Genomic DNA, 26,349 nt, shown 5'->3' with positions numbered 1-26,349 from the left:
CACTGTTAAACATCATGGTATAGTGATCCAGTGCTTTTGCATGCCATAATAAGAGGAGCTCAGTTTTTGTGTCATCTTATATAGTTTCACCAAAATAATTAAACAACAGATCTAATAGACAAATAACAGGTACGTAAAGTTACAAAAGCATTTATTCTTAAAGCTTAAAAAGTGTGAGATAAGGGGACGGAGTTGCAGAGCTTTAACATGGCCGCCGGGGGGCGCACTAGCCACGTCTGACAAGACTTTTATTGTCTAAGCGTCGACCGGAAGTGCGCTACCACGGCGTCCAGCTTCGCAGTTATTATTAAACGCTAGTTTCTGTGTCATGACTTTAGCTCCGAGTTGCGTTTTCAAACTCCATAATGCGGCGTTACACTCGTGCACTGCTGCTGTGCACGGTGTTCGCCGTGTCCTCGGGCTTGTACGTCTACAGTAAGCTGCTTTACTCGGACGTGCCGGTCGGACCGAAGAGGGGCTTCATCCCACCGAGAGTCCCCGGAGGCAGGCGAGGGGCCTCGGACAAAACAGGGCCCCAAAGCCCACACTGGTACAATAGGTAGGACTGGGTGTCTCCTGCTTTAATGCTGCACAACAAGGGGGGGAGAAAAACACATTTTCACACGATTAGCGTGGGTAGAGGTTTAAGCTAGCTAGGTCCCCACTCTGTACAACACTTGTGATGTGTAGGAATGTGAGTGGACGGTGTGTGTGCAGACAAAGTAGCAGCACACTTCATGTAGCTACATCTCTGTGGGTGAAGACAGCAGGGACTTGAACAGGTGTGTGGCTTCATGTGTGGAGTCATTTGTAGATAATTAAAAGTTGCAAGTATTTGTCATCCAAAGAATATCCTACAGCAGTATTGTGTCTCCCTCAGCCCAAACTAGTCTTACATCATGGCACATTTTCTTTATAAAAGTCTGATAGATTAAAAAAAGAAAAGAAAAAGGTAAGTACAATGTACTAAAAATACACATTTCATTAGGTGAAGCGATCACTCAGCTGTAATCAGCCTCAGTTGCAAATCCAGCTTTGTTTTCACACCTGACTGTTTATTGTGTCTGCCATGTTAGTGTTGAAGAGAAGGACAGATGGCAGAGAAGCTAAGAAAGCTCAACTGTTTTTCTTCAGCTTTCCAGTCCCTCACAGGGGTCACTGCAGGCAAAGCTGGGTCCAGTGAGTCGAGGTGTAATTCACAGTGTTTACTACTACATAGCAAATGTGTGATCAGTCCTTGTTTGGTCTATGAAACTGTCAGAAAAGACAGACTCCCTAAAATCTGTAGTGGTATCTCTAAAAATCTGAAACACAATTATGATTATTATATTTATTTATTATGATTTTAGATAAAGTTTCTCACATTTGACAAGCTGGAAACAGAGAATGATGGGTATTTTTTTTGTGCTTACAAATGGTCCTGATTTCAGCTCTAGTTTATACCAGGACAAATACGTAGTTGGTGGTAGTCAGTCACACAGCTGGACTCCAATCTGAGTAAAGTCATTTAAGAAAAAAGAAAATGTCCTTGTAAGTAAACGTGTAATAAAAAAAAAGGCTTCACCGATTCAAGGATTTAATATCACATACACATATTTCTCCTTATGAGTGGAGAAATGTGGGCTGGCGTACTCTGGAGGATTTGCTAAAAATGGCAAAATTCTGAAAAATCATCCTCTGGGGGCTCGACATTGAGGTGATTCTGTATTTTTTTTTTTTTTTTTTTTACACGCCATCTGCAGCAAAGAACTCTGCCACTCTGTAACTTCGCTTATCATAGCATCTGTCCAACTCTCCATCCTCTCACTCAGGTACATCATGCGTCAGCGAGGTCAGGTGGAGGCGGGTGGTGGTGTAGGTGGTGCCAAGATCAGACCTGAACCTCCCATGCACCTGGCAGTGGTGGCCTGTGGTGAGAGGCTGGAGGAGACTCTCACCATGATCAAGTCTGCTGTGCTTTTCAGCGTCAAGCAACTGTACCTGCACATCTTCGCTGAAGATCAGCTACACGCCAGCTTCATGGAGGCTGTGAGTAGGAAGTATTTGGAACTGACCTGCAAATTGCTGACTGTGAATGACCCTGACTTTGTGCATGGATCACATCCTTTATTATATATCCCCACTTGCAAGTAAATATGTTATCTGTGTTCCAGTTGGAGTCGTGGCCTGGCTTTATTCGCTCCAGGTTCAACTACACCGTCTACTCCATCAGCTTTCCCAGTGAGAACGCAGCCGAGTGGAAGAAACTGTTCAAACCCTGTGCTTCTCAGAGGCTCTTCTTACCTGTGAGTTTCTTAGAAGGAAGACGCGTCATGAGGTCCACTGTGGAAACATATACTGACGTCATGACAGTCTCAATCATTTGTTTTTAAGATTTCTTTTTAAAAAATAAAACCTAACCTATGTTAGGAAATTAAGGCCTGCATAACTTGGAGCTCTGAATTGGAAAATATGTTCAAAATCCTACTGGGAAACTGGGATTAGTAGTTACACCCTGAAGAAAACCCCCTTTTAAGGCTCCTGCAGAACATACAGGCAGTGTGCAGCATAGAAAACAGTCAAGCACCCACATTATTAATGTTCTTAGTGACATCTGTCTTTGTGTGTCTTTTTCCAATCTGTGCAGCTGATCCTGAAGGACATCGACTCGATCGTGTACGTTGACTCAGACATCCTCTTCCTGCAGCCTGTGGACCGCCTGTGGGCGATCCTGTCCCAGTTTAATTCCTCCCAGCTGGCTGCCATGGCCCCAGAGCACGAGGAGCCCCGAATCGCCTGGTACAGCCGCTTCGCCCGCCACCCTTTCTACGGCAGGACGGGCATCAACTCGGGGGTCATGCTCATGAACTTGACAAGGATGAGAAACACGTTCTTTAAGGTAGAACTGAATCCTAAAGGCACATTTGCCAGGAGAGATTTGTTTTGTTTTTGGGTCATTTTTGTTGACTGTTATAAGTGTACTACTTCTCTTGGCCACAAGATGTCCTCCTTCTACTGCAGATGTTGTGCACTAAGGTCTGTGGAGGGATTCCATTCTCTCCCTGCAACACTTTCACATACAGTAAAGGCATCTTTTTGACTGTTGCTTACACGTCTGTGTTGACAGAACGACATGACGTCTGTGGGGCTGCGTTGGGAAGAGCTGCTGATGCCTCTGCTTCAGAAATACAAACTCAACATAACCTGGGGAGACCAGGACCTTCTCAATATCATTTTCCACCACAACCCTGGTAAGGCTGCACACACTAATGTCAATATACAGCATGCATGCATCCATCTGCACAACTTCTTAGGCTCCAAAAAACAAACTGAAGAGGGCTTAAATTTTCCCAGATTTGTTGACCCAACTGTTCCTGTGTTTGTGCACGTCCTTTCCCAGAGTGCTTGCTGGAGTTTCCATGCCAGTGGAATTATCGTCCAGATCATTGCATCTATGGCAGTAACTGTGCGTCGGCTGAAGAAGATGGCATCTACATACTGCATGGAAACAGAGGGGTTTACCACGACCACAAGCAGCCGGCCTTCAGGGCTGTTTACGAGGCCATACAAAAGGTGGGCGTGCCTTAGTTTGTCGTGTTAGCGTATGCGAGATGCTTGAAAACGCCAGTCCATGTTTAGGCTTTGTGAGTTCAGTTAGAGTATTCAACATGACCCTCTTATGTTCGTCCAAATATGGATCTGACACGACGGGATATTTCCAGAAAGACCAGCAAAAAAAAATACAGAACTGTCTATAAGAGTTCTTTGTTAATGTCATCTAATATTGCCCTGAGTGCCTAAAATTAATTGCACCCAGATTAATCTTTTAATAGCTTTGTATTATTCCTTTAAGCCATCGTCTTTGCAGACTTGTTGAAAACTTGTGAAAAAACCTTTGGAAGACGTCCTCCCATTTCTGTGATCTATTTCACTTTAATTATTGAAGACCTAGTATACATATCAAGGTGTGTGCAGGTTGTCTACAGTTAAATTTAACAACCAAAAGAAATGTCAATAATCTAAAATATTAACAGTTTTCAGCTCCTGAGGCATCAAAGACTTTGTCCTGGACTGTTTTAAACAACTCACAGACATTATACAGGCACATATTGATGTAGAAGAGGAGCCTGATATTGAAGTCCATCCTGAGTTGAGGATGTAGCTCACTATGATATGAAAGCATTTCCAGTCAGTAATCACAGGTTTTATTGCATTTCAGTTTTTATTTCCAGCTACACATTCCTGATCACTGAAAGTAAGGCAAAAAGGCATTATGGGAAACAAAGTGTCTACCACAACAGTGACTGAAAACAAGCACACTGTTAAAAGTCTCAAGGGTCCATTAAAAAAAAAAAAAATAGCCCAGTGAGCCTTTTCAAAGTGTTGTAGGTGTAATTTTGTGCATCATCTGATGAAAGGAGCCCTTTTCTAACCCAGTGACACACCTGCTCTCCTCCTGGATGAGGTCTTGAATTGGTGCTGACCCTAAAACACCTAGAAGGGTTAGTGACACCAGATTGTCTGCCATGCAGAAACACAAATCTTCGCCGTTTTCAGAAGGTCGGAGTGAAAGCTCATTTCCCCCATGAGGATGTTTATGGGTTGTTTACTAGCAGTGTAATGATATTGACGACGCAAGTGGCATTTACTTAATGAAGCCATCAACGGTGGCTGCTCATTGCTTTCCTATTAACAAAGCATTGAACATAGATCAGAGCGATGGCTGATCCATACCTTATCCATGGCCTGCAGTCAAAACCACAGCTTTATAGGACAGGATCAATTACAGCAGTAGACACACATGTAGCTGTGTTGTATACGCTGCTGCAAGTGCACATAAACCCCCACAGGGGCCCAGAGCATGCACAGCCAGGCATTGTTTTTCCAATAGTCTATGTATTTATTGATACATTCATAGATATGTGATTAAGTCTGGTTTGATTTATCTTCTGTGTTTAATCTCACTGGACAAATCATTTCATCCGTTTCTCGCTTATTCATCTGCAGCAGAACCTCAGACTGTCTGTGCAGCATTATGGGGTGACTAACAAACAGGGCAGCGCTACAACACTGTCAACCCAACAAAAGTGTGAGGGTTCAGAGAGCCGGCACAGGAAATGCAGACTCACTTTTACTTCATTTCTAAATATAGCGGTTAGTTTAGAGTCACATGTGAATTAGTTTACTCTTGCAAACAATTCCTACACATATGTGATTGAGGACAGGCGCTGTAGCAAAGACTATTCCCAACTAAGCACAGCATAAACTTTCACAGGGCAGTCGGACAAGCAGAAACACATCTGAGAGGGATCATACTGGGGGGTTGAAATGAGAAGCTTTGGGAAAACTGAGGCAACAGAGAGACAGCACTCTTATACTGGGGCTGATTACTAATGTGGAGCAGGTGTGTGATCAGGTGACTGGTCAGGTGACGCAGAGGCGGGAAAAACAGTGAGGACAGCTAGAAGACAGCTGAGGAATTACAAGGTCTCGATTAGATCTTTTACACCTGTGCTTTTCCTACTGAAGCGTGTGTGTGTCTATCACCAGATGTGTGTGTTGAACTATTTATTGTAGGGTCATTTTTAAAATGGCTCTCTTTTGACCCTCAAAAGGAGAAAACGGTCGTTAGGAGTTCCCCCTCTGCAGATCAGAGTGCAAAAACACCCCTAGTCTGTGCAGGAGTTCCTCAATATGCCAAATTAAGCATTGAGGCATGAAATATTCCACCGTTTCCTCTTTTAGGTGGAATCATCCTTAAGTGATGTCTGACAGAGCAAGGGCATGGAGTCAGCATGCACAGACATTAAAGAAGCAGACAGCGATCAAAGCCACTTCTCTAGCCAGTCATGTCTGCAGCAAGACAAAGTCTAAGACGTGTCATTATTTTGGGCTCCAACTACTGATTATTTTTTCTTTTTTTTGTCAGTCCTTCCAGCTTAATCTTTGGATCTAGAAAATGTACTCATAGTTTTAAAAAAGTGATCTAAATGTCTGCGAGACATCTGTGACATCCTCAAATTACATGTTTTGGCTGATTAACAGTGTGGAGACAAATGTATATAAGTCAGTCCATGCCGTGGATCCTCACACAAAGGATTGGGACTACAAACAGCAGTGCTCCTCCCTGTCTGTCCGCCTGTCTGTGTCTCAAGCAGACCACAGCGGTCTGTCCGCCATAAAGCATCTCCTCCCTCCCTCGGCAGCGAAGAGCCGAGCCCAGGAAGAAGCAGTTAAATTTTTACGGCCGACGGTACGTTTAGAGTTGGAGTCTGCACACCAACAGTGCCCCATCAGCTGCACAAAATCAATACACCAACTGTAAATGCAACTTTATGACCAGCGTGTGTGTGTGTGTGTGTGTGTGTGCTCATAAAAACGCCATTCTCTTTGTGACCCAATATCAGGGACCCAACCGCAAGCAAATGAGCTGGCATAAAAAATGGTAATTCCCCTTTGATTTCCTCGGAGCGTTGTAAAGGCTCCTTCATTATTGGGAAGACATGAAATTTCTTCTGTAATCCCCGCTTATCACTGGATGGTAAGCCTATAGCATAAAACTGACTCCAGCATCGTGGGCCACTTTATGTTTTGCCCGGCTGACCGATCAGATTAGATTTGGAGTCCCATCTGAGTCCAGCATGCCTTGCGGATTTAGTTTTTAATTTATCCAGGGAAAGATATCTTCCAAGTACAAATGCTGCCCAAAGCACCACTTTGCTTACTTTACTGAGGGAACCTGATCAATTACACTGGAACAGTAGGGGGTTGAGAGGCCTCCTCAGGGGAGGTTTGACAGTAGTTTGGGATTTCAGCTGCTCATTTTAAGCTTCCTCGTCCACCCCTCCAGCCTTTAGACAACCACCACACACGTATTTCAGCTCTCTGAACAAACAAGGATAGGTAGGAGTGAAACGTGAGACCAGATGGATACACAAGTCTCCTTCATACCATTCGTGTCTGCCTTTTAATATTCAGTACAACTTCTTCTTTCAGCATTGAAGCAAATTCCTAAACAATCCTTCCTATCAAATCTAACCAAAGTATTGTTTTGCCGTTTCAGTTTTCCTTTGGTGCAGATCCAGTGACGTCTTTGTTGGATCCTCTAGAAGAGGAACTGTTGAAGACGACACACACTTATTGTGGAAAATCCCACCCACTCTTCACCAAGAGACTGGCACACAGCCTGGAGAACATCCACAGGAAGGCTCCACGCGGGCGGTGACAAAAACGAACCACAATGGTGGGACGGAGGCCAGAAGGAGAGAGACTGCGCCTTTTAATTTGGCAAACAGCTGCTTTATGCTCAATAAGACAGTTGGGATTGTCTCAGGCGGAGACCAACTCTTCACCTCTTCTAAGCTACTCCGGATAAGAGCGTGATGTAAATGCCTGAAATGTGCTGAACAAAGGCCACGTAGCAAAGAACTGAACTTAGCCGAGAAATTATTTACTATAGATGTTTACATCATTTATATTTTACTGATAACTTTGGATTATGTTTTTTTAAACTAACAAGCATCTAATCTCTTCCATGTAACTAACTTTCAGTGCCTTTGGTTACTGACTAATGGTGAATATTTCTCGTTGCGCAAAACTATCTGTAAAAGTTTGGAAGAGAAGCTCTTGACTTTCCATATTGGAGAATTTATTGTGAAACAGTCTTATTGAAAGAGACAAAAAAAATCATATCAGAACTGGACAGAGGCTTTCAGCAGGGCCTGTTTTTAGAGATGCATGCACTGGACCACTTTTTCAACCCTCAGAAACCACTTCATTACCTACGGGATGGAAGAGAAGTCATTTCAGAGAACAGGCATGGAAAAATAAACCTTTCTGAATTATTGTCTACATTTCTACATTTTTATGACGTGACTCTACATAAAAGTTTGCTTATGTTTCTTTTAAGTGAACCAGCACACGCTGCTTTGAACATTTCTGGATAGTTTATGTCAGTCTAGACACGTAGACACACTCATTACTATTGAAAATGTGAATAAGCTACAAGTTCGTCTCCTGATGCCAAAGTATTTCTTTTTATTACCATAATTATGGGTTATGCACCGTTGAATGTATTTTCTACAGTAAGGGTTGAAATCAAAATGTTATTATCAGTGCTTTTTGTTGGTATGATTGTAATATAAAGATATCCTGTGTTACGTGTTTACTCATTTATATGTCATTGTGTTAAAAAATTTTTTTTTTGTTTTGTTTGTCTGTTTTACATTAAAGATCATTTCAGTTTTATGGAGTTGCAGTGTGTCTTACTTAACCACCAGAGGGCAGCGTTTTTGATATGACCATTAGTGTGTAGGAGATGAAAAATATTGTTTAGCTAATTTTGAAATAACCTTTTTTTGAAGGAGAAAAATGCATAGTTATATTTATGGAAAAGGAATAAGTACGAGAGAAAATCAACTAACAGACAAATGCAAAGAGCTTGTGAGATTTTTCTGTTTTTTTTTACCAAAAGAAGGCATCTTTGTTAGTTTATTCTGTAAGGATTTATCTTGAAGAAGATTGATGCTATGTTTCTACAGCCTCCTTCAGCAAATCAATGGACTTGCCAATAATCTATGACCAGTCCACCAATGTTGCTGCACTGTTCCTGCTTCAGCTCTGAGGCGCTCATAAAGTGTAAGTGATGGACCAATAGGTGCCTGTCTGAGATACTGTATGGGATTGACTATGGAGAATGAGTTTATGCTTATTCCCATTAGGTGGGGGATGCAACCATCCATTTATGACTCCAGAGGAAATTTGATTAATGGCACCAAAAATATCCTTCATTCATCACTATATATCTGTATGAGAGCCAATCAATTACCTTTATTGACCCATGTGCTTAAATGCAACATGTAACTGGCCACGTCCCTAGGGAGAGGGAGACAATGGCTTGAATCGAGCACCGTGTTGAAACATTCAATATCCGTCCTGCAAGGTTTCATTTTCCTGAAACTACATGTTTTATATCGTAATAAATAACTCTGATTTCATTTCTTTTGTGCCATCACGGCTGGAAGAGGAACTATTTAAAATAAATATGTGACCTCCAGTGTTAGATGGGGGGGGGGGGGGGGGGGGGGGGGGTCAGTGAAAGATGAGGGAAAATGGGGACATCACAGAATAATTAACTGTGTGTGTGTGTGTGTGTGTGTGTGCGTGTGTGTGTGTGTGTTTGTGTGATGGAGTAATAGAAATCCGGCTAAGGTTGGCCATTTTTCCCTATTGTCAGGACAAAACGTTGAAGAGGAGAGATGAGTGTGTGGTGGGAGGACAGAGAAACGGCTGATGGAGTGTTAGGGATGAAAGAAAAGAACAAGGCTGTCATAGCCAATATAGCAATTAGGGCACTTTGTTGCTTCAGAGCTCTTATCTGTTCCTGAAAACAGAGTTGGACCTCAAAATGGTGTCATCAAAAGAAAACAGAGAGATTTCAAGGGAAACAAACATATTCCAGCTATGTGCACCATTTGGTGGAAGTGCAGTGTGGCAGCGAAGGCATAGTGCGCTAAATATGAACTGTATTCATTGAGCAAATAGGGTAAACATCCACTAATATAAAGAAAAATCTGAAATGCATAAATGCCACAAAAAACCCACTGAGCTACAAATTACTCTACATGCAAAATGGAGAAACTGATTCTCCTTTACATGAGGATACATTGATGGATTTAAGATTGACTGAAAATTGAGATCAGGGATTCTTTTTACTTGACAAAACCTTGCATCGACATTACCCACAATGCAACATGATTAGTCAGGAATTTAGATGTTATATGCCAGTAGTGGTTAATTTAACGTTGAGCCTCAAGCAGAGATGAGGAGGAAGATGATGTTAAATTATAATGAAACTTTTTTAAAACAAAGGAGGTTCCCTTTAACCGGCAAAAACTGGGGGCAGAGCGACAATCTTTAAACACAACATTCATATATCATTATGACCTTATGTGGTGAATGCTTTGGCAAACATTTGCTTATTTAGATATCCAGCAAACAATAAGCAAAATTAACATACAAGTTGTTGAACTTCAGTTTGTAGCCACCAGATGATTTGAAGTCCAATAGCCACTTTCCTTTTGGCTCTGTTTTGGTCTCCTCCCCATATAGCTTTGTCAGTCTGCTATGTGGTGCTGAGCGGGCAGCACAGAGTGGGTTAATTTGAGCTTTTTTGGCTGTAAATTACACTGTTGGGAGCCTTCAGAGAGTGAATCGAAACAGTAAAGTTGTGGATCATAAAGCCAAAACAATAAGCTGAAGGATGGTAAAAGCATCCACAGGGGTGAGCGGTGTGGGTTTATCAATGGGATCGGCACCTTTCACGTTACATGTTACTGTGAGCAGTCGTTTGTATAAAAATATAGATTAGTGCAGCTTTTAAAAAACAGACTTTGCTCCAGATCCTCTGCAAGTTGTCAAACTGTCCATTGGAGCCTAAATTCACCGCCCATATGTGCTTCTTATTAATGACTTATTGCTCATCTATAAAGCAATGAATTATGCATTAAACACTAATGAAGTTATAAAGTACCAACTATTTCAATGTGGGCTCTGGCAGCTTTGGCTGCGCTCGTATGCATGTGTCATTTATAGAGTGTACACTTTGATCTAAAGCAAAGGTTCCTCTTATTCATGTGACTTGTCATATAGAAAGACAAGACAGCATCTGTCTAATCATGACAGCTTGAATCTAACACAAATAGTATAAGGATGCATAATGCACACACACACACACACAGCCACAGCAAGCAGAGGTATTAGGTTGAAAGGTGTCACCACACACACACACTGGCTCTTATACTATATGGGACTTCTACTCTGCACATTTGAACATGTATGTCATATCCTACTCCTCGGTTGCACACTAGGGGGTCATTTACATGTTGTAATAGGGTCTACATATCACTGCTGTAGGAGATGAGAAAGAGAGAGAGAGAGGGAGAGGCATACAGGCCTGAATGTTCCCCACAAACACAACATCATGTTCTGCACTTCTTATTTACATGTGTGCAACTCCAGGGTACGTTTGATGCCCAGTGAGATGGAATATGACATATTTGCTCACACTGACACTGAATCTGCTTCAGTGATTCACTGGGTATGTCACATAAAGAGAAAGGGAGAGGTGGAGAGGGGGAGTGATGAGTATTTCAGGTTTATTTACTTCACAGCTTATTTACTGTGTGTGTTTGTCAGATTCGAAACGGCAAACGCCACAAAGCCAAGCCAAGGGATGTCCGTCCAGCTCCCTGTGAACTCTCGCTGCTTTCCAGGGGAGCCAGCACTCAGAAATCCCCCACCATCATCAGGCCTCCTGCCAAATGTGGTCCTCGTCCTTCATTTTGCCCTCATTGCTTTATATGCATTGTCCTTCCCTCGTTCCCATTCTTACCTCCTATTCGTCCTTTTGTTTTACCCTGCCATCCTCTGTCTTCACATTCCTCTTGCGTTCCTAAATCCTTATCTTTTCACATTATTTCTACAAGAATCCACCTTTGAAATCCACTTCAGTGTCTGACCCAGTTTCTCATGCTTGATTTCTTTTTTCCTGCACCCATCAGAGGGCACGCAAACTTCCAAAGACAAACCACAGTGCGAATACAAAAATACCCAATGCGCTCATCAAACATGCTCATATTTTTTTTATGCTATTCGAGAAATGGCAACAGAATGGTTTCAAAGACGGATTGTGTTGCCGAAGTTCTCACCTCCAAACATTTCAAAAACGCCAGTGTGAGTCTGCGCCTACTTAGAAATGGTAGCCTTGGGGATATGAGCTCCTTCGCTTTGTACCAGACTGCAGGCACACATAAGAGCCAAAACAAGGCTGCTACCAATAAACATACGTAGCCAAGGACAATAACGAGACATTATTGTCTTTTCAAGCATGTCGGGTTGTTGAGTTTGTACTTGCTACAAAATGAGTGACTCAATGGGGTTTTGAAGTGATTTGAGCACCTGGATTTGCTAAATATAAAAGCTAGCAACAGTGTCAAAAGCACACAGCTCCATGATTCTCTTCAGAGTATGACTCACTTGTGTTTTAAAGGTAAAGTCTGTCTTTGCAAGCTCAAGGTTCAACACCACTCCACTCTGCATGGTAAATCTGAAGCTAACCCACCACCAGCATCTGGCCAACTTAACTTTTATCTCTAAAGTTTAGTTGTTGTACAGATAAAACAAATGGATTAATTAGAGATAATTAGTGATCTTCAGAGATGCAGTCAGGAGAATTGTTTTATTTTTGGAGAGAGCCAGGATTGCTGTTTGCCCCCTGCTTATAGTCTTTATGCTAAGCTAAGCTAAACTAAGCAGCTGCTGCCTCCAGCTACACATTCATGGTTCAGTCATCACATTGATCTTCTACCCAAGAAAGCCAATAAGCGTGTTTCCCCAAACTATTGCTTTAAAGGTGTGTAGTCTTCTTTGTCTTCCATACTGGCCGGTAGCGCAGTGGATAATTGCGCATGCCATTGGCCTGGGGAACCTGGGTTCGACTCCCTCCCAGTCCTGGCTACCAAAATGGGCGAGGGTTGCGTCAGGAAGGGCATCCGGTGTAAAAACCTAATGCCAAAATCTACAAGCGGAGCATCCGCTGTGGCTTCCCCGGAAGGGAGCAGCCAGAAAAAGGACGCCAACAACAAGTCTTCTTCGTCTTTCAACCAATGCATTAGTGCCCCCAAATTCAAGCTGCCTTTTAACATAAAAATGCAAAAAGTCCTGTTTTACCATCCTGGGCTACTGTAGAAACATGGTGATGCAACATGGCAGACTCCACAGAAGAAGACCATGATTGTATTATATATTAAGAACTGGATAGTGGGTCACTGCAGTCCAACTGCACATATTCAGGCTGGAGACTTTTCTGTCATATGCACCAGGCGCGCACTCCTTATTGGAGTGAACAGACAGCATTTTGGTCGAGAGTAGTTTTATGTGATTATACTACTTAAAAACCTAATTATGAATATTACATTCCATTTGTGCCAATAGATCCTAAATCCTACACACTGTACCTTTTTAAGATTGTTTCTTTGAATGTGTGTGTGTGACTCACTGCACTGATGTGATCTAACAGAAAGGCAGAATGGTCTAATACATATTCTGCAGAGAACGTTCACGGTATGGGAACTCAAAGCTGCACATTTATATGCACAGAAAGTGCGCACACACACACACACACACACACACACACACACACCGACCCCATCTGCTCTATAGATCCCATGTAAAACTTAAATCCAAAGCAGAAGGGGTGCTGAGATGGAAGGGCCGACATCAGAAATGAGAGTGACCGTGCTGCTTTTATATCCCAACGTACCCTGACCCTCCTCCTCTTCTCCCTGCCGCATCCCCATCGCACAACAATAGATTTCCCATTACTGCTCCCTCTTTCACTCCATCCCTCAATCACAGCTTGACAAGACCTCAGTCCCCGCTCATGTGTATGGTCATACACATGAGCAACGCATACGCAAAAAAGATGCTATGGAGGCGCAGAGTCTGAGTGTGTGAATATTTGTGTGTGTGTGGACAGTCATATGTGTGTTGTGTGAAGTGTATAGCTTTATTGTACTCCAAAAGCCCAGAGCTTATCTTTTCCTTTCTCTTCCCCCTTTTTTTTTAACCCACTCTCCACACTCTCTGTCGCTCACACACACACTCTCACTCTCCTTCCCCTGCAAGCTTTTCAATTAGGTAATTACAGTGGTGCTGAATAGAGCCTGCCTGGACACTGGCGCTCTATTGTAGAAGCACCTGTCCCCCCATAGACAGCAATTACCTGCCAGGCTGGAGGGGAGTTGGAGGCTATTGTCTGTGTGCATTTTGTGTGAGTGTGTGTGCATGTGAAATAGTGACTGTGTGTGTACTGTATATGCATCTAAGTGGGTGTGTTCGTGTGCACACTCATTTTGGTGCTAAAGAGTCTATTGTGTGTCATAGCTGACTGCATGCAGGAGGAAAATTAATTAATCATTTTCAGTGACAGTAATAGAGGTAATCAAGGAGATTCAGTCAAGTCTATATTCATATGAACGGATGTTTACCAAGCCTTGTGTCATATGCCAGTGTTGCATTCAGGGTATGTGAGTGACGTGCGGTCGGGGCAGAGCAGCGTGATTTTGCCTGGAGCGTGGAGCAGTTCAGATACTGCTGCCTCCTATGAGCGGCACGTTCACCATGTTGTTAAACATTTTGTTAACATCGTAATCCCAACTATGGAGCGAGCCGGAGTGGGTTTTCTCTCAGTCTGTGCAGGGAGTGAATGGAGAGTGGCAAAGAGGAAACTGCAGTTTTTGAGTGCTTTGAGAAGGGCCATAGATAGCTGCCACTCCAGTTCGCTTACATATCAGGCCACACGGGCTGTGTTCAACAAAAATGTTAAAGGTCGCAGAGAGATTGACAAAGGAGGCTCAATCAACTTCATGCCCAATCATAACACTGAATAAAATCATAGCAAACAATATACCACAGTCAATAAATAGTGATCATGGTTTACTAAGGATAAAAGGACTTATGTCCCAGCAGGACTTGGAAAAACTAGTCCATGCATTTATCTTTAGTAGGCTTGACTATTGTAACGGTGTCTTTACAGGTGTCACTAAAAAGTCCATCAGACAGCTGCAGCTGATTCAAAACGCTGCTGCTCGAGTCCTCACTAACACCAAGAAAGTGGACCACATCACCCCAGTCCTCAGATCTTTGCACTGGCTTCCAGTTTCTCACAGAATAGATTTCAAAATCCTGCTGATGGTTTATAAAGCATTAAATGGTTTAGGGCCGAAATACATCTCTGACCTCCTACTCAACTACGAGCCGTCCTGAACTCTCAGATCATCTGGTACTGGTCTTCTAACTGTACCTAGAGTCAGAGGTGAACAGGGTGAGGCAGCATTTAGTTTCTATGCACCCACTATCTGGAACAAACTCCCAGAAACCTGCAGGTCTGCCAGAACCCTCAGTGCCTTTAAATCAACACTGAAGACCTTTTTGTTTGCTGATGCCTTTTATCAACTGTACTGTAACATTATTTTATTATTTTATATCTTTTTAATCTGTTTTATCTCCCTTCTATTTTACTTCTTTTTATATCTGTTTTAATGTTCTTGTTTGTTTTTAAATAATGTATGTTTAAATTTGCTTTTATGTTCTCGTTTTGCTAATATGTAAAGCACTTTGAGTTGCCTTGTTGCGGAAATGTGCTATACAAATAAACTTCCCTTGCCTTACTAAAACTAGCTAGTTTACAGCATATGCAAAATAATTTTTTGAATATTTGAATATAAAACTTTTTCCAGGTGTGCTTCCCCCATCAACTGTCAAATGCTAGGTATATGTATCGAGTCAGGTGGGTATCTTTTAATGTTTTCCAGCGCCTGCAAGGAAGAAGACGACGAGATGTTAGCTGGTTTCGCCGGCAAAAAACAATTCACAGGCTGGTTGTTGACTGCTGTGTCAAATCATGCAGGTTTCCTTTGCATTGATCCAGAAGTGAGAGCTTGTAAAGTGTCACGTGACGTGTTTTTCATGGTGATGCAGCAAACTGGTGTGAAACGTTTCACTTTCACTGTGCTGAGTTTATTCTGAACACAGTTTAGATCCATGTACTTTGAGGTTTTGTGAACGGGCAAGGAGACAAGGAATAGATTTTGAACATGTTATGTGAAGCAGTTTCTAACAAGTGGAAGTAAAATGTGGATGATGGCACATTAGATCACTATAATTACGTTTAGCCAATAGCATAGTGCAACGATCAGCACCCTGGAAAATATATTACGTATTAAAATGTTTTTACAGCCTATAATAATCATGTTTTCATGTATAATAGATACATGAAAAGTGCGCCTGGAAAGAGGAAACATTTTTGAGTTTGTTTCTTCCTGTAGCTGTTCTCACTTGTGAGGTTGAATCTAGTAGATAATGATAATGATAACTTTCTATCATGATTTTATCATCATGGCGACCAGTCCAGGGTGTATCCTGTAAGCGGTATAGACACCAGATTATTTCCATTAAAAACCATTTATCTCAGACAGGGGTCACCAACGCAGGTCGCCCCCAAGGCCTGTTCTAAAAAATAGCACAACTCACCAGTGAGCTGCGTCTAAAATTTAATTTTTTTCTGTTGCTATTTTTTTTTTAAATCACACTTGCATTTATATAGATTTGAAAATGACAATGTCTTAAAAATAAAAGAATTAGTTTAGATAGTTTTAGGTGACCTCTGACCTCTTCTAGTTCAAAGGTCAGTCTTGTGCGCATGACAAAACGTTGGCGCTTGTGGAGCGTAAGCTAGCGGGTGCAGCGAAGATGGGGAGCTGAATGCGGTTTCTAACCCAAAAAACATGGCAGAAAAAAAGAAAGAAAACTCATCATTTTCACAGTGAATGGGAGGAAGAGTTCTTTTCTACTACTGTGAAAGAAAACTGCGTGTGTCTCATTTGCGGGGCGACTGTGGCGACGACAAATGTGGAGAGACACTTCACTACGTGTCACAAAAGCTAGCATGCTAACTACCATGCTAACTAGCATGCTAGCTGCCCACCGGGAAGCGCGCTACAGAAGAAGAAGAAGCCCGTGAGCTAAAGGCAGCTTTGGGTAAGTAGCAGTCTTTTTTTTCACAAGGCCGGCGAAAAAAATCCTTAAAAGCAACCGAAGCCTCCTTTATATTCGTTTAGTTTGTTCATTAGTTTAAAATGTGATAAGATTCATTTAAAAATATGAAAGTTGATTTTTCTTAAACATTACATGATTGATAACTTTTTCAAACATGGTGCAACATAGTTGATGATTTGTTAAAAGGCTCTTTGTCAGTGGGCAGTGAAAATGGGAAATTTTTTCTATGAAATGTTGTAGAAGTGATCATCTGAAAATTTAAACAATTGCTGAGATTAATAGAAATTAAATGAATATTGATATTATCTGTTTCCCACCTTGTTAAGTCATTGTTGATAATTATTGTGAGAAATCACTAACGTGATCAGTGTCTTCATATAGATGAGTATCATTAATCATTAATAATAATATATAACTAAAGGCAAACTGAGCAAATTTGTTATTTCAGAGGAGTGTGACAAACTGGTAGCCCTTCGTATGACTCAGTACCCATGAAGTAGCTCTCAGTTTCAAAAAGGTTGGTGACCCCTGATCGAAGATAACTGCTCTACGCCTAAATAACAAACCTGCAACAGCAAAATGTCTAACAAACCAGCCCGTAAAAAAGCTCTCTATCTGTCTTAAATATGAAAATAGTGGAGCCATATTGCACTTCAAAGTGTTGTTCACTCAGGCAGCTGAGGTGTATTTGTCTAAATAACACCCTGGTGAATCCTGTCCTCGTGTCTTGTTCTGGCAGCTCCCTGGTGTGTTAATTTACGCCTGGGTCCTTCTTATTGTGAGCACCTATTGATCTGCTTGGACCTACATGTGAGGCTCTAAAGCTCTGTTAAGACGAGGCAAAATGTCTGTTACAAATTGATGGCTGCATAACGTGTGTGCACGAGTGTCTGCATGCAGTGTTTCACACCGTGTAATTCTCAAACCTCTCCAGGTGGCAAACCACGTCAGTAACACCCTATTGCATCGGTTACCATGGCGATAAGGATCCAGTCCATTAATTAAAGCAGTTTACTTCCCACTTATGTTATGTGATGGACAGGTTAAAGTATGCCATTAGAGTTGACATGCGCACAACGTAAACAATGCACACATAAACACAAATACCATGATTTAGTGATGCGACTTAAGTGTTAGACTCTAAATGCTCTGTTGTCTCTCAAATCTGTTTACAGCTCTACTGTTTCCCCAGGTAAAAACAGTGAAGCAGAAAGACAATTTGCAGTCACATACCTTCTATCACTGACTACTTTGTGGCTCTTTAATTATTTGACTGAGTAAAATGCGTAGCGACTAATGGTTTGGCATCTTGGCAGGGCTCCAAGTCACCGTAATCAAATGCATTCAGAGTTTATCAGTGATGTTTATCAGGCTTAGCGCTCTTGATGTTCCGGGCAGAGGATGTGAGACAGGATATGGGGCTGATTGTTGTGATCAATCACTGATCGTATCACACGGGACTAACGAGGGCTCCTAACGAAGCAACACGGAGAAAAGGATGTAATTGGGAAAACTCGTGATTATCTACCTCAAAGATGGATTCATACTATCTGGGGAGACTTGTGGAGGGAGGGGGGGTGAGTAAAGAACTGAAATAAAAGGTCAAAACATTGCAACACTGAAGTGTTTTAGAAAGACAACAGTTTGTTTATCAACAGTTACGTCTCCGGTTAATGAATCCTTGTGAGGCCACTGAAGCTCTACCTGCATTCTGTTGTAAGATAGAAGTCCTATGAGTTTAGTGATCCCTTGAATTTTTACCTTGCATGGTAGTAATCTTGCTACAGAGCGTGCAAGCTGTCATGTACATATGCTGCCCTCACATAGATCTCCTGAGCCCGTGGTTATGACAAGTCCTGTATGCTTGGTGTTCAAGTGGTTACTGTTGCTGGACAACACAGCAATATGGACGTCACAAGACTCCTTACTGTAAAACGCAGCTTTAAAACTTCCCGGTCATAAAAAGTAAAACCAAAAGCTGTTACTGTTGGCATCTAGAAGCCTCCGAGGCCAACAATCCAGCTAGCTAACGAGCGGATAACGTAACAGCCATACAGGAAATCTGAGGTCTTTGGGAATATCAGTATTTTCCTCAGACATACACTTACAATAAAAGCTCTCTACGACTAAAATTACAATTTATTAACTTATCATCCAGAACATGATTAACTTCCATAGCGTCATGGAACATATTACAACTCACAAACTCTACTTCCGAAGTCGAAAATACCACAAGAGGGTGCCGCTCATATGGACTCTGAACACGTAAGCATGACCCCTTTTTAAGGGTACCAACACTCCCCATGGAGTCCCACAGAGGCCCAGCTCCCTGTGGGCCAGCCTGAGCCCAGCTGAGCATTGGCCCCATGTAGAGCAGCAACCAGCAAGGCTACACCAGTGATTGAAGTCTGGTGAATCTTATTTCGACCTTACCGTACCAATACTATATTGCTGATGCATCCCACATCCACATCTCACCTTTTTATGTCTACGTTCTGCCCTTAGGGACCATGTGAATTATTGGTGGGAGCACTGAACTATATTATTAGTCTTGACTACATATAAATATTGACAGGAAGGGGCAGGTATCTTTCAAAGTATGGAGCTCTCCTTTTGCTTTTACAAATGCAGATAAGATCTTGATACACCTTTTTACTAAATAAAGCAGTAGTGGAAGTACTTCAAAGTCTTTAAGCTGTCCCTCATGAAAAAAAAAAAAAACCTCTCTCTTTCTGAGTCCCGAACCAGCAGCAGTGAGACAGGCAGAACCAGCCTGTGGATCCTCCTGCTGAGCATAACATATTAAGGACACTTCAGCGGCTCTGACAGGCCTCACTTTGATCTGGGAATACGTGGAGACCTCAGTGCCGACACTTTGTGTAAACAGCAGATCCCGGCCTGTCACTCAGATCACCGCCACTTTGGGGAGAGAAACGGCTCGCGCTTTCAAGAGCACAGACGTAGAGACAAACTGGGAGAAAGACGGGGGCAACAAAGCAAAAATAAAAAGACACTGACACATGGGGGGCTTGAGCATGGAACGTCTCAATTGAAAAGGAATGGTGGAGAGCGCTTCAAATTTAACACAACAGTCACGCCGCAGTCAAGGTCGAGCACAGCGTGATGACTTCCCAGTCTTTACGTGCTGCTGCTCTGATGGTGAAATAGAAGTGAAATGGACGCTCTGAATACTCTAGCTGTCCTATGGAATGATCCCACTTACTAAGGACTCATTCATTAAGAGGTTAATGACTCGAAATGTGAAATTAATTTTAACGTCCAGTGGAACATTCCCTGCAAGTGTGTGTGAGAGGGATGGACGGTGCTGAGCCATTGGCCTAATGTTCCTCTGAGTCAAGATGAATGGACCCCCCCCCCACTTCTTCAGCGAACTCCATTTCTCCTATACTGATCATAGATATGGGCTGTTGCTCTTTTCACTTACAGATTCAATTTATGGTTTAATTAACATTTTGGAGCCAAAAAGACACTCGTGTCTTCAATAGCACAGCTTGTCCTGGATATATTTATAGATAGAGTGAACTGAAAATAAAAAAGCAGAGATTTTGACTTTGTGATTATTATATCATTTGACTCAGCCAAATATATGAACTCGACAGCTGGTGGAGGACTTACCGTGTGTGCTGTTTAAAAAAAAAAAAAAAGAAGAAGAAAAGAAACTCCACTCTTTTTTTCACTTGGGAGCAATAAAACCAGATGGTAACTAAAATGATGCATGTATGCAGTATGAGGACGATTCCTAATCGTAATTTATCCCGAGCTCATCACAGTGGTGTTGTGTTTGCAAAGTGGTTAATTCCTTTTTGATTCAGTGCCATCATAAAAGGATACTCTCTTTGTGGAAGTGAACACTATTTCAGTTGTCACACCGGCTACAGGCTTACTGTCTGCGTTATATTGGCCAATGCTGATTAAAGCTTTAAATTTTGATCATTGGTGATTCAGGCTCTCAATAATAGTCACTAGTGATTAAGCTGTCACTGTAGGGCAAGGTCATTTCCGCTTCCTGGTAATGATACAGGCTGCCTCCATATTTCGTATTTTCAGTATCTAATAGCTATTACACTGGCAAATATGAAACAAACATGAGCCAATTTATTAATTAAAATATGAAATTCACTGAATATACAAAATGTGAAATATGTTTGAGTCATCTTCCATGTCTGCATTTGCTTTGTTTGTGGCACAGATTTGATGGGAGGAGTGTGGTGTCCTGCAGGATCAGTGGTCCGGCGTTTGTGCCATGTGAGGTTCTGAGTCCAAATGTGGAGCAGGACCTTTGCTGAACACCATCTCTGTGCAGTGTGTCCAACTTTTGTTCACATCTGTGCTCCCAGAGAGATGAAATGTGGAGAAAAGCTGAAATGACAAAATAAAATAAAAAATCTCTAACAAACACTGGCTTTTATCTGGATTTGCCTCATTATTTCACATAATTAAGAGTATATGTTTTCAGTCACGCTAGGGCCATGGCTGTAGGGATGGCAGTAGCCAAGTTTCCATCCAAATGTGGCACAGATCTTAACTAAATTTTCAGGAGATCAGCAAAAGAAGATGTGAATTTGTGCATGTTTCTATCCACTATTATTATTATTATTATTATTATTATTATTATTATTATTATTATTGTGTCAAATGAACATTAGTAGTGTGGCAATGGATGGCGCTACATGCAGGTTTGATGTATTTAGACCAGGTCATGCTTTGGAAAACCTTTGTTCCCAATATAAAACACCTACCACTCCTCAACACATCAGCTTTCTGTCATTTTGTCTCATCCCCATTAAATACAGCTTATTACCATTGCACAGACTATTGGTAAATGTTGACAAAAGACTGACCGTGAATAAAATGAATTAAATTGGATTGGATTAAGAGGGAGTTAAAGGCATACAGTTATCTCCATAAATAGCTACAAAATGTTTATTTTCAAGGACTTCACACGTTGTTTCCCCTTTATTGAAGTGTTTATTCCCTTTTAACAGCTGTGAATGGTGCCTTTATTGCCATTTCACAAAGCACTGTGTGACAATAGTCAAACGCCACATTCAGAATTGAGTAAATTTGCATGCCGGCATTTTTTTCATTGTGATCTTATACGTGCTGGAAAATGGTGGACAGTATGGAAGTGAGACAAACAAGTCAGGCCTTCTGAAGACAGAGGACAGTTCATAGATTGTTTAGATTTACAGCTCTGCAGAGGAATAATTACATCTTCTAATTGCGTCAAGTCTGAGCTCTCAAGGGAGCAACAGTGCTCCAAAACAAAGAAAGATTAAAAATGGAATGATGAGACATGGACTATCAGACGATGATGCACTGGGAGGGGAAGCTATGATTTAAAGATCTGGACAAGCTAAGACTTAATCACTTTATCTGATTGGTATTTGAAGCCATGAATCTCAATTAGCAGGCATTAGGATCTTTTGGCAGTTATGCTGAGTCCATTTCAATGATTGGACCCTGCCTACTTGTCAGCCAGAGTTAATTCACTGCATAGATGGAAATATTTTTTTAAAAAGCAGCTGGAGAAAACATGAGCCAAAATGTTTAGCATTGGTTGCTAACATGTTGCTAACACATAGTGAGATTCTATGTTATGCAGAAATCAGTAGATTTTTTCATTTTGTGTACTTTTACTCTGCTGTTGTTTTTTTCTTATAATTAATGATTTCCTGTCTTTGCTGCTTTGTTTTTCACGCTTTGTCTCTGCATGCTAACCATGTGTCCTGCTTCCTCTTGCCTTTGTGTGCCTTAATTATGACTGAATGGGAGACAATGGCTCTTTTAACTGATAGGCCTTTCACTGAGCTTCCCGGTTTTCTATCATCTCTCACCACAGGTTCTCTCAAAATGGCTGTCTTTGTACCTGCTCCCTCCACACCTCCATTATTAACAAACCAAACAGTCACCCTGGTTACCTGCAGATAAGCAGTTAGGCTAATTCGGTTAGCTTGTTATCTCATCAGCTGGGACTTAACATGAAAGACGCTGGGAAATCGCCTAATTAGCTACTTTGATGTATTGTCCCTTTGTAAGTATACGATCGGTAGAAAGATTAGTTTGCTTCCTCCGCTCCTGAAATGCAGGATTACGAATATGCTTTTGATTTTTCCACCGTTTCTCTAATCTTTTTTGGAATTATTCACATTCTGATCTGCCACTTTTGCTCTTTAGGTGCACAAAAATCCAGTTTCCACAGAGCCTCTTTAGCATCACCTGGGGTGATTTTGAAGGAATGCTAATCTAGGATTCAGTTTGATAATATGTATATGAAATATTCACTCTTCTCTCCATCTCTCAGCGTAGATTTTCGCATCTTACAGTAAGCTGCGAGCTGCGTCTTTGTAGCAGCGTGTCTGCTATTGGCAGAGGCTCTCGGGGAGATGTGTGTGTGAGTGTGCGTGTGTAAGTGTGTGTGTGTGCAGATGACATCTGGGAATCACTCAGACGAGTATCCTACTTGACAGTTGCTTGCTGCCATCCGATGCCTCTCACCTGAGGCACAAGCACAGACGTCCTTCAAAACCATCTGCCTGTCTTTCACTACTAATTGATTTGTCCTTGGATGGAGGTGTCTGAGAATGCTTCAGGGAGAATATGTATTTTGACAGATGCTCGGCATGTCAACGTATACCATACACTGAAAAGGGCGGGGCCTCAGCTAGGAGATGCTTTCGACGCCTGGGGGTAAATTAGTCATCTTTGTGATGCGTTGAGTTGTTTAAAGAAAGAAGCGGGGAGCTTAATGGCGAAGCGTCTCAGCAATTTTACAGAAGCAATCTGGTTTGTTTTCCTTGTGTTTCAAAGTACATTAAACTGCCTCTCTCTCTCTCTCTCTACAGTACCTCTCCCTCGCCCTCTGGTAGCTGCTTAACTAAGCCAGCACTTTTCACACAGTCTTTGGGGACTGATGCCAAAATGCAGGAAAACACTATCGCAGGAGGGGGTGGCCTCCCTGCCTTTTTGATACAGCTTCGAAAACATTTCCCATCACCAGTAATCAAATGCTTTAAGCACTGAAATCAATACATTGTGGTTTATCTTAGACTCAGTAGCATTATGTTAGAACACCCTTGGCTTGTATGTTTGTTGTATAAAGGCAATAATTAATTCAGGAAGTGCGGAATTATTCAGAAAGAAAAGGCTGCAAGCCACAAGTTGAATATCATAGCCTTTAGTTTGAGTTCAGTGCTCACAAGGGATTGCCCCGACAGATATCTTTTTTTAATTTTTTTTTATGCAAAATTGCACTCTAAACCTCCTCCAAAAGAATACTTCACAGCCCCTCAACTAGCCAAAAAGTGTCTGGAAGAAATGTAGGTTATCATCAGAGTGATGCGCTATGTGTTAACAAGAAACTTTAAGTCAGACGCTGGGGAAAAAAATAGCTGTTATACTCACAGATCTTCACTGAAAAGATTTCAGTGAGAGGAAATGCACAGAATTATTCATGATTTTTCATTGTCCAGACACATCTAGCAAAATACTGAGGAAATAAGACATTTATAAGTGTTGGTTTCATCCTGCTCCGGTTCAATCTCGTGCAATGGAAAATACTTCTAATGAGCATCAAGTAGAGGTTGTTTGGGGTTACAAATATCAGATATAACTTGATATTAAACCCACTCAAAACAGCTTCTAATCACCAGTGGCTCCAGTATGTGGACATGCTCTCCTCCCTCTCCTCTTCCCACAATGTGGGAGTGAGACTTAAACTACCCACCAATAATTGGTCTGGCTCTGAGGATTTATTCCCTGGTGTTTATATTGAGCAAGGAGAGTAGCTAATGTATTGGTGTCAGGAAAGGTTAAATACCCACACCGGCATTAAAATGTAATTAAGCTTTTCTTCCAGCATGGAATGAAAGAAGAAACACAAACAAGTATATGATATTATGTACAAAAACAACATTTGCATTCATTACATATACATATCTAAACAGTCATCCACTTCTTTATAACAATACAGATGTTATAGAGAAAGAAAAGTACAAAATGATCACGATATACAACATGAAATACCCTTAGACACCATTATGTAGTAGGCTTTTAAAAATAATGCTACTTGCACCACAAGCAGTGGTGTCCCTTGGACATTTGGAGGCAAGGCACAGGGCTAGAGGGTTTTAAAAATGCAGGTTTAATTATTTGATCGTACCTGTGATCGCTTCCCCACAAACCTAATAATGGCATGAATGTCTGCTGGGGATGCGTGTTGATTCCTGGGAGGCCGTGGGCTACAGAAGAGCCGATTAACCATTTGCATTTAAATTGTGTGTTGACACACAATATAGACATATGGCCCAGTGATTCAGACATAGGCATAGAGAAGCAGAGGCAGACATGAAGGGGCCCGAGAGATAGGGGTTGTCTATAGGGGCCCTAAGTTTGTGTGTGTGTGTGTGTGTGCGCGCATGTGGATGTTTTGTATGTGCACAGGGTTGAGGTGGTCCAGTGTTAATAGCCAAGTCTATCTCTTTCCCCCACGGCTTTCCTCAGGTCTATCCCCTATCAGTGATGAAGGATTGGAGGATTCATAGCATTAGCTCCACTGTAGCTTTTTGCTTATTAGTTGGCCTCACCACCCTGAGGAGAACATGGAAGTAAACATAAGGGGGATTCAAGGAGGGTCCATCTAGTAAATGGATGGATTACATGATTACGAAGAGCCCTGCAGGGGACTTGCATGTTAGTAAAGGCAATCAGATTAGGGAGAGGAAAAACATGAAAATACTGTAAGCAGAGAAGCAGAGATAGGAGGAAAACACCTTGAATGTGCGCTGATGAAAAACAACCTTTTGTGGTCATTTACTCTCACTGTACTGTAGAACCATATAGTTCAATTTAAGCCAAAAAGTTACTCTTCTTTTAGCTTGGTTTTGGTCTCCACCATCTCTTATGGAAAATGTGTGGCTCTTTATCTAGTAAATGCTCCTCAAGCTTAAAGCTTTTTTGCTGAAAACAGCTTCCCGCTGTATCTGGAAATGAAACTGATGAGACCGGAAGGAGAGAATCGAAGGATTAAAGTTATAGGTCGTTAATCCAAAACAATGAGCTGAAAGACTCTAAAATGCTCTGTGGAGCTGAAAAGAACTGCAGAATCTGGTGATAATTCCCTGCTGGTTTGTCACCAAAATTGACTCTCACGAACACACGTCATTTGATTAATTGTTAGTATGACAATCAATGTGAATATACTCCCTGTTTTACGTCACAGCACACATACAGCTGAAGTAAATGATGCCCCAAAATTGATTCCTTTTCCCCATTCAGCCTCACTTTGTGAAAATAGCAATTACTTTTAGGAGTGTTACTCCATCAGATCATGAGCGGACCTGCTCCACCAATACCTGAAATTTGTCAATACAGTAGAGTGGTTATGACTTACGTGACAAATTCTCTCATAAAAGCGACTCAATCCATCACTGCATGGAGCAAATTTAAGTTTAGTCAGTGAGGGAGACAAATGAAACTCATAGACTGTACCAACTTTGTCTTTATTGACTGGTTGTTCAGCTGATATTTACAGAGCTCTGCTGTGTGAAACAGTTCATTAGCGTAATCGATCCCAAAGCATACACTTCTCTGTCATGCTGTCAAATGAGACGCTTTGGTCTAAAGCTGTTTTTATTGATAATCCTCAACGTTTCATGTGTTTTTTCTTTTTTTTTTACTTACTTTCCACACTCAGACAAATCATTTATTGATCTCAACCTTCCAAACACTGTC

At 41.6% G+C, this 26,349-nt stretch overlaps 1 protein-coding gene across 1 annotated transcript; it reads left to right on the top strand.

The window, feature by feature from the left end:
* The first annotated feature begins 365 nt into the window (after nt 1-365).
* Nucleotides 366-8,070, top strand: LOC139221996 (glucoside xylosyltransferase 1-like). The gene is made up of 7 exons (XM_070853963.1): nt 366-559; nt 1,812-2,028; nt 2,154-2,285; nt 2,627-2,878; nt 3,107-3,230; nt 3,380-3,552; nt 7,043-8,070. Exons 1-7 carry the CDS (start codon nt 366-368, stop codon nt 7,202-7,204), a joined length of 1,254 nt encoding a protein of 417 aa, XP_070710064.1. The 3' UTR covers nt 7,205-8,070.
* The last annotated feature ends 18,279 nt before the right edge of the window (nt 8,071-26,349 follow it).

The sequence above is a fragment of the Pempheris klunzingeri genome, chromosome 22, assembly GCF_042242105.1.
Source record: "Pempheris klunzingeri isolate RE-2024b chromosome 22, fPemKlu1.hap1, whole genome shotgun sequence".
Taxonomy (NCBI): Eukaryota; Metazoa; Chordata; class Actinopteri; order Acropomatiformes; family Pempheridae; genus Pempheris; species Pempheris klunzingeri.
The sequence above is the reverse complement of the archived record's forward strand: the minus strand, read 5'-3'. Positions and strand labels throughout refer to the sequence as shown.